Raw genomic sequence first — 15,000 nt, 5'->3', positions numbered from 1 at the left:
AAACCTTAGCAGTATTTCAGCGCTGTGTGTGTGTCCATCAATGTATTTGAGCCTTTGAGGACCCCCCCTGCGTGTGTGTGTGTGTGTGTGTGTGTGTATTGTTGATGGAGTCAGAGAACTCAAGGCACCTCCGGGGATACTGTTGGAAACAAATGAACAAATCCTCTGTGTGATTGATTATTTTCATTTCTCTTCTCCCTCTCTCCTCTCTCCTCTCTCCTCCCTCTCTTTTCTCTCCTCTCTCCTCTCTCTTTTCTCCAACTGACTTTTTTCTCTCCTCTCTCCTCCCTCTCTTTTCTCTTCCCTCTCCTCTCCTCTCTTCCCTCTTTCCTCTCCTTTCTCTGTCCTCTCCTCCCTCTCCTCTCTCCTCCCTCTCTCTCCTCCCTCTCTCCTCTCCTCCTCCTGCAGGCTGTCCTTATCACAGGTGAGACCCTCGGCGGAGCAGCAGGTGCATCGGGCGGAGCAGCAGGTGTAGCGGGCGGAGCGTCGGCGTGGGCAGCGGTGGCGGCGGCGTGCGAGATGGAGGAGGCGGTGGCGGGCGGCGGCTACGTGGAGTTGGACGTGCCCGAGTTCAGCAGCGGCGTGCTGAGTCAGCTCAACGAGCTGCGGCTGCAGGGCAAGCTCTGCGACATCATCGTCCACGTGCAGGGCCAGCCCTTCCGTGCCCACAAGGCCGTGCTGGCGGCCAGCTCGCCCTACTTCCGCGACCACTCGGCGCTGGGCACCATGAGCGGCCTGTCCATCTCCGTCATCAAGAACCCGGAGGTGTTCGAGCAGCTGCTGGCCTTCTGCTACACGGGCCGCATGGCCCTGCGCCTGCGCGACATCGTCAGCTTCCTGACCGCCGCCAGCTTCCTGCAGATGCAGGCGGTCATCGACAAGTGCACGCAGATCCTCGAGGGCCTCCACTCCAAGATCCACCTGCCGCCCGGCGCCATCGCCATGGCGACGGACGCGGCGGCGGCGTTGCTGCACCACCACCGCGCAGCGGCCTCGGACGAGGAGACCTCCCCGCCGCCCCCCGACGAGGGCTCGTCCGGCTCGTCCAGGGCCCGTCGGAACGGCGTGAAGGACGGCGGGCTGTTCCTCAACCCCACGCAGATCTCCCCGCCGTACTACCCGCGCTCGCGGCTCCCGGCCGGACACGCGTCGCGTAGCCACCTCGTCCACCAGGGGGCGGCGGGCTTGGCGCAGGAGGAGGCCCAGTCGGACCGCGGCAGCAGCGACGGCGCCGCCTCGGAGCAGGACGCGTCCATGGAGGGTGAGACGGAGCAGGTGGAGCTGATCGGCCGCGACGGCCAGGTTACGGACGTGCACGTGAAGCTGGAGAAGGCCGAGCGGCCGAGCCAGTCGGACAGCTCGTCCACCACGGGCGACGACGGCTACCACACGGAGCTGGTGGACGGCGAGCAGGTGCTGGCGGTCAGCGTGGGCTCGTACGGGCCGGTGCTGGCGGCGCCCCCTGGTGGCTACTCGTACGCGGCGGCCGCCGCCGGACTCGCCGCCCCCTGCTTCCTCAGCCTGGGGTCCAGCCCCTCTCCCTCTCGCTCGCTGCTCGGCGGCTTCCGAGGGGGCCGGGCGCGGTCCAAGCGCGCCCTGCCCCTGCCCGCCGACGTGCTGAGCCAGCTGAAGGGCGGCGCGGGGGCGATCGAGGAGGCGGGCGACGGCTCGGGGCAGTTCGAGGGCGACGCGCGGGAGCACAGCCTCCGCGGCGGTGGCGGTGGGCAGCAGTGGTACCCGTACAACGAGCGTCTGATCTGCATCTACTGCGGCAAGTCCTTCAACCAGAAGGGCAGCCTGGACCGCCACATGCGGCTGCACATGGGCATCACGCCGTTCGTGTGCAAGTTCTGCGGCAAGAAGTACACGCGCAAGGACCAGCTGGAGTACCACATCCGCGGCCACACCGACAACAAGCCCTTCCACTGCCAGCTGTGCGGCAAGTGCTTCCCCTTCCAGGGCACCCTCAACCAGCACCTGCGCAAGAAGCACATGGGCGCCGCCACGCCCGACGGGACCGCCAACCACGGCCACTCCCCCGAGCCCCTGGACGGAGGAGGAGGAGGAGGAGGGGGGGGCGCCCGGGCAGCGTCGGCGGGGGGGGGCGGGGGCAGCAGCAGGGACGCCGACGAGGGCTCGGAGAGCGGAGTGCCCGCCGCCGCCTACGGGGAGACGTACGGCGAGGAGCCGCCGGGCAACGACAACAACAGCGACGAGAGCGCCCGCCGCAGCCCCGAGTAACCGTGGCAACCTGACGCGACTTCAGGAACGAGAGCAAGAGAGCGCGAAGAAAAGGAGGAGGAGGAGGAGGAGGAGGAGGAGGAGGAGGGAATGCGAAGAGGGCAGAGCTGCGCTTCGCTTGGTCGCTCCTCCTCTCCTGAGGAAGCATTAAGAGTCGCTCTTTTTGTTTTGTTTTGTTACAAAATCAGCTTGCGGGCCGAAAGTGAACCTCCCTTTCAGCATCTTTATGTGTGTTCATGTTTGTCAAACAACAGAATTTTAGAGATTTCTTTTGTCCTAAAAGTAGATTTGTGTTGAAAGGGATGGAAAAGTCTGACAGGGGAGGCCAGATAATCACAACCTCCTCGGAAATCATGGCAAACTTGTTTTTTTTATATATATATATATATATATATATATATAAATATAAATCTATCTCTCTCTCTATATATATATATCTATATTTCCATTTAAAGTGCATATTTACAGAGTAATATAGGCATGTTGCAATAAGGAATAATGTGAAAGCTCGATAAGATGTTCGCCACAACACATGTCCACCTGGCTTTGCACAGTCGAGCCGCGGAAGGTCGCTCGTTCTCCACCAACAACAGATTTTTTTTTTTTTTCAGCCAGTGTAAAGCTTTGAGCGACGCGTCCATTCATTCAATACCTCATGACACAACATACCATACTCATAACAGTATTTACAAGTTCAAAACAAGACTCGGAACTCCCACCTGAGTTCTACCTCATCACCAACCGACACCGTAACTCAACAGGACTTCGGGGCTTGTCGTCTCAGCACAGCCCCTGCAAATGCATATCTGCGTACGGGAAACCGTTTGGTTTAGCTATTTTAGAGTCTGTCTTGTTTCACATTGCCAAACAGTGGGCAAGAGCCTCCTCTCTTTTGAAGCCTTTATATCCTTTGGTGAAGTAGCCTGGTCGCTGGCCAGGTGTCCAGTGTGGGATTGTGACCATGCCAGGAGGGCCGGGACACATGGCGAAGGGGGGGGCGCCAAGAGAAGGTAAACAATCAACCGAGAGACCTCTACTCTGAGCGTGTCTGTAAGGCCACGACAGACGTTTTTAATGTTTATACTTTCAAAAAACAAACATGTCCAGTTGGTAGCAAGAACCAAGTTTTCCTCATTATGAACAACTAATCAATGCACAAACAACTCCGTTTATCTGCCTCAGTTTCTCACTCAACTCAGAAATAACTCTTCACACATACAGACACACACACACACACACACACACACACACACACACACACACACACTTTCCTGGTTTTAGTGGTGGTGTTGCCTCAGTTTTGTCATGATTTATAAAGTATGTTTTCTCTGCTATATCAGCATTTACTACACTTCAGCTTATTCTTCCAGCTCAGAAGAAACTCTTCATTCTCTCACTCTGGGCTTCTAATCAGCCGCATTTTCATGATGTTAAGAAAGAGGGAAAAAAATATTCTCTTCCATGTTTTTTTCTTTTTTTATACGGCTTCCTATTGGACTTACTGGTGTAGTTTCTGTGGAGTGTCGGTTGGGTCCAGTTGGGGTGTCGGGTCGAACCGGACCAGGCCGCTGCCTCCAGAGAGGTTCTGACCCGCACACTAATGGTGCACTTGTCAAGCTGGACCTCTGGGGAAGCGCGGAATGTGGATTCAGACTATGGTGCTAAAGATAATAGGAGATGATGATTAGGTGTGTGTGTGTGTGTGTCTGTTCGTTCGTTCGTTCATCATCGTCACGTTAAGATCAAATCCCTTTTTCTGATCCTGTATGTGGAAGTTAAGGTCAGTCTGCAGAAGGGTGGCACATGGGGTCGGGTGCAGCAGCCATCGTCCAGCTCCCTCGGATCCTCATGGTCCAGTCCCAGAGGTGGAACCCAAGTCCGCCTTATGCGTCAGCGCCGGCAGGGGGCAGGGCAGGGGCAACTGGCCCAAAACACGTCCGGTCTGAGGGGCAGATATGCTGTTGTTTGGCTTCATTAGAGAATAAATATTCTCTGTGTGTGTGTGTGTGTGTGAGAGAGAGAAAGAACACTTTGCCCTGCGTCCACCTAAGAGAAGGATTAAGGCAGTAATAGGCGAAATTAAAAACTCCTCTCTAATTTCCTGTGAGGCAGCTGGGGGCTGTTTGGAGAAGTAAGCGCGTGCGGATGTGCGCGGTTCTGCGCCGGTCTCGTCTACACAGCAGCTGTCCAGGCTCTGGTGCAGGTTCCTCCGTGTTCTGCTCCAGAGGGTTCTGGCTGCGCTTAGTTCAGAGACGCCCAAGGCCACAGCTGAAGGTCACAGCTCGCACCCCAGACCACCACACTCAGGTGACGCGCGTGTCCCATGGCAACAGAGCCGCTATCACCTGCTCATTCCCTTGACCATCTCTCTCTGACCATCTCCCTCCTTGTGAGCCCACTCCAAGGCTCATCTAAGTGTGGCCATAGAACAATGACCCCGTACTGAGTTTGTTTTACAGTAATGTATTATCTCAATGTGGTGCGTTTACACACTCACACACACACACTCGCTGTAACACACTCAGTTTGTAATACAGTAATGTATTATCTCAATGTGGTGTGTTCACACACACACACACACTCGTTCTTACACACTCAGTTTGTTTTACAGTAATGTGTTATCTCAATGTGGTCCGTTCACACACACACACACTTGCTCTTACACACACAGTGTTGTTGTATAGAGCATCAGATCTGTGTCCATGCTGCAGATTCATTCACCTATTCATGTATTCATTAACTCATTAACTCATTGATGCATTAATTCAGAGCATATCTGTAAGTGAGCCCTCATGACCTCATGTGCTTATGTGGTCCGTCATGATATCAATCTCATCTCCAGATGATGGAGTCACTTCATTCATTCAGTCGTTCATTCATTCATTCATTCATTCATTCATTCTGTTTACAGCTGGTGTCATAAGTCTCAGCTGGGGGTTTGGTTTTCAATTATATATTTTTTAAAACAAATTTAAAATGTGGGGGTGCCTTTTTACGTCAGTGTGGTTTGGTGGGAGGGTCATTTTGATATCACTTCTCATTTACCTTATTTTGTTTCACTTGATCGTGTTTTTATATTCACTGTCTCATCCAAGTTCATGTCCTGAGTCCAGTCAGTCACTGTCCGAAGAATGCATCATCGGAGGTCTAGACCCACCAGAGGCTGTGGCCCTGAGGGGCGTGTGTGTGTGTGTGTGTGTGTGTGTGTCTAGTGTAACTGGGTTTTTAGAGGGAGTTTAGAATAAATCTGAACCTTGCAGAGGAGATGGCCTTCTCTGAAATTCAATCCCATGTGCTCGAATGACGCCAAGCAGATTGGTGAGCCAAACTTTAGCTTTTGCTTTCTATTTTATGTTTTATGTTATTTTTTTTGCTAACCATGGCCAAAATGTTCCTTTTCTAGCCTAGCTTGTGGCTGAATGCAAATTTGTAGGGAACTAGCTACCTAGCTCGAGGTGGTTTCTGAAGCACACTTGCACATTGCCCTTGAGAAATTATGCCAGTCTGTTTTGACTGTTAATTCTGCTTCCCAGTGGCGTTTGAATAAGTCGCCTGTGCGCTGGAATAGACCTCTGAAGTTTGCCTACCAAAGCTGCCATCTTTGCCCATATAAGGAGATCTGGGTGTTAATTGAATCTAACTACCTATGGCAAGTTGCATTGCAAAAATCTAAGTTTGCCATCTTACTGTACCGAAGATCACGGCACCTACTCGACGGTAGAGGACAAAGGTGTCCCCGCAAAATGTTATTGTTATTTTCCCATAGGAAAAATCGCAATACATCCGATCTCAAATACGGCAGCTTTTTTGTAGGTGAACTTCAGAGGTCTACGGTTCGGCGGAGAGAACAGATGGAGGATCGATGGTAACCAAAGTTATACCAGAGTTAGTGAGGCCCCGCACAGGCGTGTGTTTCCCAAAAGCATAGTTGCTAACTAAGTTGGCAACTTTGTTGGTCGCAATGCAATTTCCCATTGCCAACCAATTAAGTTGCTAACAGGTTAGCAACTATGCTTTTGGGAAACGCACCCCAGGCTGTGTTGCGCGAGTGATTAGCGAGTCGGCCCGACCTGGTCCAGGAAGTCGTTGCACGCGGGTTGGGGTCAGGGCTGGATCGGACCGCTGGGCCAGAGTAGAGTGGAGTCAGGGAGGTGGTGGCCCTCAGGCTGCAGTAGAGTATGGCTGTGTTAGGAGTGTAGTGAGACGCTGTTTCTCTCAGTAGTGTGATTGGGAGGTGGTGGCCCTCAGGCTGCAGTAGAGTATGGCTGTGTTAGGAGTGTAGTGAGACGCTGTTTCTCTCAGTAGTGTGATTGGGTCCCCTCTCTCTCTCCGACTGTGGTCTCCAGTAATGACCAGAGAGGGAGAAAGAAGGGACGTTAACCTGCGGTTAGACAGAGCGGGTCGGGAGGAAGTGACATCGGTGAGGGGACTGCCAGAGTGTAAGAGGAGGAAATGGCGCTAATGATGAAGATGATGATGAGGAGGAGGAGGATGACTATGAAGATGTATGAAAATTCAAGAGGTTACTATTGCAATGAGATTATAGTTGGTAATATTGGTCTGTCTTGTCCATTAAGATTTCAATGAACATAGACCCAGAGATTTCCTTTTTCAATCAGGCACATACATTTTTCTTTTAGAATTGATTCATGTCCTTTAATCATGTGTGGAAAATGCTAAAATGTAAAGTGAGAGCTTTAGCTGTGAGAGTGAGAGAGTATGTCTCTGTCTTGCTTCGGTCAGAGATATGAACTAGAGAGTATGTCTCTGTCTTGCTTCGGTCAGAGATATGAACTAGAGAGTGTGTCTCTGTCTTGCTTCGGTCAGAGATATGAACTAGAGAGTGTGTCTGTCTTGCTTCGGTCAGAGATATGAACTAGAGAGTGTGTCTCTGTCTTGCTTCGGTCAGAGATATGAACTAGAGAGTGTGTCTCTGTCTTGCTTCGGTCAGAGATATGAACTAGAAGGTCCGTCCACTTAAAACACATCCGCGTCTCAGAGAGAGAGAAAAAAAAAACGTTTAGAGGACAATCAAACCTTTTCTTACACAGTCTTTCTTAATGTCTGAGGACTGACCTATCAGAGCTCTTGGCCTCTTTTTGGACTCTTTAGCGTTGGAGAGGGGCGGGCTTGGAACACCCTGCATGCGGAACCCGGTTCTCCCTGTAGCCAATGCATGTTCCCCGCACCAGAACTCTAGGATCTTATAGGATTCCACCCAAATCTGAGCTTTTCTTTTTCTTGCGCTTTTGTGGAACTTAAACAAGGGGGGGGGGGCCTTTGGCGGTTAATACTTTTGGGTCTCATCTGGCATGCACTTAAGATGAACTTATTTTTATTTTTTTATTATTTTATTTTTTTTCTTCTCGAGGGCTCTCTTGTCATGCCTCCCGCGCCCTCTTAAAGGGACTCAAATCTAACCGCCTCAAATAGCAGACGTTAGGACTCTTCTCCTCTACGGATGGTGCTTTAGTCTGGTCAGGTTTATTTATTGATTTTATATGCTACAGAGTATACATGAGCTCATATGTTATAGGGGGTGGGAGGGGGGAAGTATACACATGTAAATGATTTTAATGCGCTTTATAAAACAAAACAAAAATACTAATGGCACCGTGATATTCCTACAAACCAACCAACCAACTGACCATGACACTCTTGTTTGCAAGTCGCTCTTTGTCTTCGGATCTCCTCACAGAAACCCAGGTGACTCTTGTAGGCCATGGAAATACTCAAAGAGAAGTGTTTACAGGGAAGGCTGTGGGACTACTTTTTGAATTTGCAGCTGGTCCTTTAGACTTTTTAAACTGACTAACTTCAGGTAGTTTATGAACACTGATTTAGACGACTATAAAGTGAAAACACAAGAGAAATCTTGGAAGTCTTCCTTAGCTTCTCCGCTACCATTCTCTTTCTCCACTGTGTAATATGCAACAGCAATAATGTTTTTTAAGAACAGCGCAATGGTCTTTTGTCAGCCTCTCTGTGTGAGTGAGCGTCTCGTCTCAAACAAGAATGGAATCAGGTTGTCAGGGAGATGGTCAACTCTACTCGAAGGAGGAGAGGATTCTAATATCAATCTTTCGTTTGTTTCTTTGTTTATGTTTTTGTTTTGATGTACGCTTTTGTGAATTGTTTTGACAGGTCGAGTGATTTTATGCTCATCAGGTGCGACCTCTGTCCAAGTGGTGTTTTTCCTCGTAACACACTTCCACAAGTAACACACACACACACACTTGTGACCTGCAGGAGGAGGAGGAAATGTGAGCACAAGTGTGTGTGTGTGTGTGTGTGAGTGAGAGTCCATCCTTGTGTCTGAGCGAGGCCACTGGCGGATGTCACACCTTCATCTGTGTCAAATATGAAGGGGATTGTGGGAAAGGTTGGCTGCTCGGATGGTTACTCCCAAAGTGCTCCTCTGAGACCAGTCTGAAACAGGAAACTGATGATGTGATGTGGGCAACCAGAGAGCACTTAGTACAGCCCCATCTACAGGCAGAAGAGGGGAACAGCACAGACAAAAGACCAGTGAAAGGTAAAAACAGGTAGCCTAGAAATCTAGACACACCCAATAAAATTTGCTGCCAGGGCTAGTCTAGCAACTCTCCATTGGCTTGTGAGCTCGAAAAATTAAACTTCTATCAGGCCAATCAAATCGTGTATAGAGTCGTTAGGCGGGCTTAACATAATGATTGATGACAGAGTTGCAACGGTTTGGCTTGCTAAGATATGAGAGGCGTAGTGACACTAGGAGAGCAGCAGAACCATGAGCACCTTCACCTCACCTGTGTGCAGGTAGACCACCTGGACCTTCACCTCACCTGTATGCAGGTAGACCACCTGGACCTTCACGGTCACACAGAACCATGAGCACCTTCACCTCACCTGTGTGCAGGTAGACCACCTGGACCTTCACGGTCACACAGAGGGGAAGGACCGTGTAGGAGTTCAACACCGTGTGTGTGTGTGAATTGTGAAAGCTCGTCGGTTCAGACTGGTCTCAGGACCTGCTGGGTCTTCACTGATTATGTTACAGATGCAGAAAAAGGAAAGCAAGACAGGATGTAGTAACTCAGGGTTAATACTTTTATTCAGAAAAAGAAAAAAAATACAAAAAAAGAATCAGATTTGCCATTTCAGACATGCTGCAGGTCCTTACTGTCTTTGTCTGAAACCAGACTGATGTGCACTTTCTCTTCAGGTGGGGGCTCTAGATCCCCCAAGCACTTCTCTCCAAAACCATCTGCCTCAGGGGTCTCCCAGAGGCCCACTCAAGACGTTCCGTTGCACACACACACTCGCGCACACACACTTGTGTGGTGTGTGTTTGTGACTGAACACACACAACTCCCACTGCAGGTCTTTAGGGATTCCCCCTCTGAGCAGCCATGCCTCGCCCACACCCCTACACCCAGAGAGCAGCAGGCTCTGGCTCAGGCTCCGATCTGATCCGCGCCGCATGCGGGCCAGAGCCAGCTGCCGTCTGGGCAGTCCACTACACACACAACCTCACAAACCCAACTGTGAACCTCAAACCTCTACTGTTTTATAAGACTATGAAGTATATGAAGCTAGCTGGAGCTGATGCTGTAACTATTAACTTGCCATTTATGACTTTATTTTATAGCATGAAAAAGTATAAGATATATTTATTCAAATGATATATTTTACTCATAATCATTCTGTGCTGCTTTTTATTTTTGTTTTTAAGCTTGTAAATTGCTTTTTTATGATACAAAGAAATGTCAATAGAAAAAAAAATGCGTTTGTAAAATAAATATGCTGATTTGTCAAATTCTTTGTGGATCTGTTTTTTGTGTTTAAAAAAATAGCCTATACTGTGTTAGCCTACTTGTAGATGTGTACATAAATCTAATGATGTAAGGTTAACATGCTATTGCACTAGCACGCCAGCAGAGGGTGATGCAGATATTTGTTTGATACCCTCAAATTCCCTAGCCAGCCTCTCAGTTGGGTGTGTGTTCAATACATACAGAAATCAGCATTGTAACCACAAATAAAACAATCCACCCTTTGATTTGGTCTTCGCTAACGAACCAAGGCCATTAACTCTTGCTAGCACACTGGACTCAGCATTAGTCATAGTAGTAGTAGGATTTTATAATCACTGTTTATATATGTCAAAAGTAATATTTAGCCTAGAGAAGATAATAGTTTATAATGTTATTGTGTATTTCTTGAAGAAACAAAAGGTAAATGCACCATGCTGAATCACATAGTTGGAGTCAATCAATTGTTTTACAACAAACACTAGCCTGTTGGACCTTCATTGTATAGAAATGAAACTGTTTAAGAGCTAAGGCCATAAGGTTTTCTCTCTTTCCTATAGCACGTTTCTGATTGCAATAAAAACATTATCATGCTTGAATGGGCCAATATGATCCTTTGTATTGGCTTCAAATGCTTTGCCTCAGGTAAGGACAACATGTTTTAGCAATAATAGATAATAGACCAGTTTTAAATTCTTACACTGAGTTAGAAGAATTGATTACGACTAGGACGTTTTTCGTTTCGGCAGGTATCGGTGGGCTATTTGGAAGAATGCAACAGTCACAGAAGGCCATTCTTTCAGCGCTTGTAGCATAACTGAGTAGGCTAATTGTTACACAGATATTTGGCAACATTTTATCCATGTTAAAAAGCGACAGTTTCATTTTCCAATGTCATCAGGAGGAGCCACCTCCATCCGATTGCGATCTCCCCGTCAGATTTCTGCTGTACCAGCACGAGGGGAAAAGCACCTGCGCGCGACTGCACTGACCCATTTACTCACTGGTTACTTTCTGTGTGGGTAGGATTAGCTGGCAGTGCTAGCGGAGATGCTATTTGCCAACGCACCTGTCCGTCAAACCACATACACCTACCTGGCACTTCCTTGTGTTGGTACCCAGATCCTTGGCACGGGCCCCTTTTCTCCTACTGTCGGCGGTAGAGTACCCGTATAACACCAATCCACCATTTCCATATTCCCCCGAGTCTTCATGGAAATGTGCGTTGCAAGGAAACGCGATGCGCATGGGAGGGAATAACATCACGCTGGATTGATATCCGTACGTGTCTCACGCAAGGTGCATGTCAGCGAGGGAGACAGTGCACTTGTCAAGCCGGAATTTTAATATATTTTGTGGCAGAACATCGCGGATTATTTTACAGAGTTAAATTCTGCGGATAGCCTAAAATCTAGGAATTTACACGGCCTCCTAAGCTACGGTCTCATAAAGCGTGAGTATAATTTTCACTCCTCTGCGACTGAAATGTGTTGCCCTTGTAATTGTAAATAGCCTACTGTGCCGTGCCGCAAGAAACACGGCGGCTGTGATTGAGTTTGCGTCAGGAGGAGTTTCATAGGATAAGGTGAACGTTTAGGCTAGGTGGTGTAGTTGCGCTCTGACTTCTGCCTCAGGACCGTGGCACATAATTCATCTCAGCAAATGCAGCTAGTGGAAAACATGGGGATACTTTGATAGCGTTTATGATGTGACAGGCATGTCATTTGTTTAGCCCGCTTCCGGTGTCATGCGTTGGTCAAAAGATGACAGCAGCATGTTATCATTAGCGGATGGAGTGTCTGCAGCAGTCTGACTATCCTATCTTACGCCAGCAGCAGATGCCTCAACACGGCATCCACTCCAGCGCACGGAGGGTGGGCTGGATGCTAATATGAGATGTCAGTTCATAGCCTAGCCTACCACACTACATCATCACATTCTGATGGTTTAATAAACCCAAGCCAACAGCGATATAATTATTGCCCTCAGTATTTGGCCTAGTAATTATAGTGTCAAATGAAATGATTGTCTTATTTTAAACAGCTGAGGTTCTTTCTTTTAAACAGGCCGTGGTTATTTATCTTGTCTAGGCTGTGGAGCCATCTAGGCCAATACATTTATATTTGATGAACGTGCAATGTTAGTTGAGCCTAATGTGTGAGTGAGCTAATCTGGAGAAACAATGAATACAAGTGATACACATTTTTATGCCGTTTCCCAACCCCATAGCCTCATAGTTTGGTTCGCCTCCCATGTCCCTAACTAGCTCAGGCTCACTCACGCTAAGCTCCACGGAGGACTTGGTACTTTCACTTTGCTGCTGTAGACTGTAAGGCTATCTGCGCAGGGAGATCACGGACTTAAAGTTATTTACCGCTCTCTCTCTCTCTCTCTATCTCTCTCTCTCTCTCTCTCTCTCTCTGTGCGTGTGTGTGTGTGTGTGTGTGCGCGCGCGCGTCTGTAAACACACTCTCCAGTGTGATAGAATCACCATGTGAGGGTGGTGCATGCATGCGCAGTTCACGGCACGGTATCAGGGATTCATGGGGAAGATAAAGGTGCGTAGGAGGAGATGGGCTTTCGAATGAGGCTCAACTTTGGGCCGAACTCACTGACTGACCCACCCAGTGGCATAATTATTGCCCAATAAATAATAATAATCCGGAAAAAAATGATTTGGAAACTAGAATGCTTTATTTTGGAAATTAGAAAGGTTTTTTTTTGGAATATTTACATGAGACCACTGGTGAAATAAGTAGGCTGTGTTAAATGAGTATATGGCTTTAAAGAGAGCTTCTTTTGTATTCATTGTGAGGTGTCCCAAGTTGTTTCCCAGTCCGAGATGCTGGCAGTGGAGGTGGACTACTTCCTTCAGTGTGTTGAGCGCACCACGGAGCGAGTCTGAGGCCTTTAAAAATGCATGCAGAGCTTACTGTAATCTGAATTATTAAATGTTGGGCATGTTGCTGAGATGGCGAGGAGAGGTTGCAGAAACGGAGTCATTTTCTGCTGTTTCAGGTGTCTTAGTCGTGCGCCTGTCTGACACCCACCTACTGTACCAGCATCATTCACACACTGTTTTACATATGGATGGATGTATAGCTGTGTGTGTGTGTGTGTGTGTGTGTGTGTGTTATTACCAGCTGCTCCTCCCCGTTTTACTGCTCACACGTAGCAAGCATACATATGGGCGCCATATCTCACATACCGTGTGTGTGTGTGTGTGTGTGTGTGTGTGAGAGAGAGAGAGAGATGCATTGCTGCTATGTCCTGTGTGTCATCAGTGGCGGTTCTACGAGGTGGCGAAGGGTAGCAGCTGCCACCCCTGGGACACAGTCTTGCCACCCCATTTTTAAATCAGATAATATTTAACACTTATACAATTTACACTTATAACATTTTATATTTGATGCATTGATGCAGATGCTGCTCTCTCACAGAATAGTCTAGCTTAAATGCACTGCTCTCTCACAGAATAGTCTAGCTTAAATGCACTGCTCTCTGTCACAGAATACTCTAGCTCAGATGCACTGCTCTCTCTCACAGAATAGTCTAGCTCAGATGCACTGCTCTCTCACAGAATAGTCTAGCTTAAATGCACTGCTCTCTGTCACAGAATAGTCTAGCTCAGATGCACTGCTCTCTCACAGAATAGTCTAGCTTAAATGCACTGCTCTCTGTCACAGAATAGTCTAGCTCAGATGCACTGCTCTCTCACAGAATAGTCTAGCTCAGATGCACTGCTCTCTGTCACAGAATAGTCTATCTCAGATGCACTGCTCTCTGTCATGTCCAAGTCAGTTCAGCTTCAGTGAGATAAAAACACATTTGTAAGGCAGTAATAAGCTGTTACATTTGCATGGAACTGGGACCGATCACTCCTTTTGCCACTAAGCCTACGGAACAGTATAAATGTTAAAAACAAGAAGAAGCGCTAAACACATATTATTTTGGACTTTAAGGACTGACGGGACACTTTAGTGACCTGCCAACCTCAATGATGAATGTGTCCAGCCACCCTTGCTTCTCCCTGTCTCACTGGAGTGTGTGTGTGTGTGTGTGTGTGTGTGTGTGTGTGTGTGTGTGTGTGAGTGTGTGTGTGTGTGTGTGTGTGTGTGTGTGTGTAAGTATGTGTGTGAGTGTGTGTGTGTGTGTGTGTGTGTAAGTATGTGTGTGAGTGTGTGTGTGTGTGTGTGTGTGTGTGTAAGTATGTGTGTGACTGTGTGTGTGTAAAAAGCAGGCTTGTTTAGTCCTCTATATTTATTTTATATGGTGCATGCGTGGGTAGATGTTGGCCATTCTCAAACATCCTATCAGAAGGAAACCCCAAGGTGGCGTGTGTGGTAGCGTCGTTCCCTGTCTGCAGCCGCGTCGTGGAGCGACGCAAAGCACAAGCTGAGCTGCGGAAGTATGCAGTATGCTTCCACAACATACGGCTTTGTTTTCTCTGCACCACAACTGAGCAGAGCATCTCCCCTGCGCTGCAAAAGCCCCTTTGTGTTCTACTGTATGCAGTTTCTGTTTTTACTTCTCTATGAAAAACAATCACTGTGTGTGTGTGTGTGTGTGTGTGTGTGTGTGTGTTTGTGTGTGTGTGTGAAGACATTTGTGTGATACTGGTGGAAGTCTGGCCAGTCTTGTCTTGTTCCTGGTTTGGAATGGATTGGTGTGAGCAGGATGGCTTCGACTGAGGCCTGTGTGTGTGTGTGTGTTAGATGGCAGAGAGTGTTATAAACAGTCCCGGGGGCATGGGGGGGCTTTGGGGGGCCAGGCCCGTCCTGGAAGTCATCTGTGCCCGCCCTGGACGAGCTTGGCTGCTCTAACCAACCCCAATCCCATAGATTGATTTTGAACACTTATTAAATGTAGGCCTATATTATACGTTTGTCAATCTAGCAAGTAGCAAATAAAACTTGTAAAATCTGTATTATTCCATAGCTAATCAATCAGGAACATTAGGTAAGCCCAT

At 48.3% G+C, this 15,000-nt stretch overlaps 2 protein-coding genes and 1 long non-coding RNA gene across 5 annotated transcripts in view; all 3 read left to right on the top strand.

Moving 5' to 3' along the window:
• zbtb34 (zinc finger and BTB domain containing 34) overlaps positions 1 to 2,091 on the top strand; it is a gene marked incomplete at its 3' end in the record, with an annotated part of 24,221 nt that extends 22,130 nt beyond the window's left edge. Inside the window, exon 3 of the mRNA XM_076270734.1 lies at positions 409 to 2,091. Within this exon, the coding sequence (XP_076126849.1) occupies positions 409 to 2,091 (1,683 nt within the window). The remainder of the gene's footprint in view (positions 1 to 408) is intronic.
• A 19-nt stretch (positions 2,092 to 2,110) lies between these two features.
• On the top strand, positions 2,111 to 9,363 carry LOC143105614 (uncharacterized). Its single transcript, XR_012983508.1, has 2 exons — positions 2,111 to 6,392; positions 6,476 to 9,363. It is a non-coding gene; the product is annotated as an uncharacterized LOC143105614 (long non-coding RNA).
• A 1,826-nt stretch (positions 9,364 to 11,189) lies between these two features.
• ralgps1 (Ral GEF with PH domain and SH3 binding motif 1) overlaps positions 11,190 to 15,000 on the top strand; it is a 171,508-nt gene continuing 167,697 nt past the window's right edge. For all 3 annotated transcript variants that reach the window (XM_076270439.1, XM_076270440.1, XM_076270437.1), the window contains exon 1: positions 11,190 to 11,484. The gene's annotated coding sequence lies outside the window, so the exon portion shown is untranslated. The remainder of the gene's footprint in view (positions 11,485 to 15,000) is intronic.

Source organism: Alosa pseudoharengus, unplaced genomic scaffold (genome assembly GCF_046254945.1).
Source record: "Alosa pseudoharengus isolate Yale_2024_CS ecotype anadromous, Long Island Sound unplaced genomic scaffold, YU_APseudo_1.1 YU_APseudo_1.1_scf_6, whole genome shotgun sequence".
Taxonomy (NCBI): Eukaryota; Metazoa; Chordata; class Actinopteri; order Clupeiformes; family Clupeidae; genus Alosa; species Alosa pseudoharengus.
The sequence above is the reverse complement of the archived record's forward strand: the minus strand, read 5'-3'. Positions and strand labels throughout refer to the sequence as shown.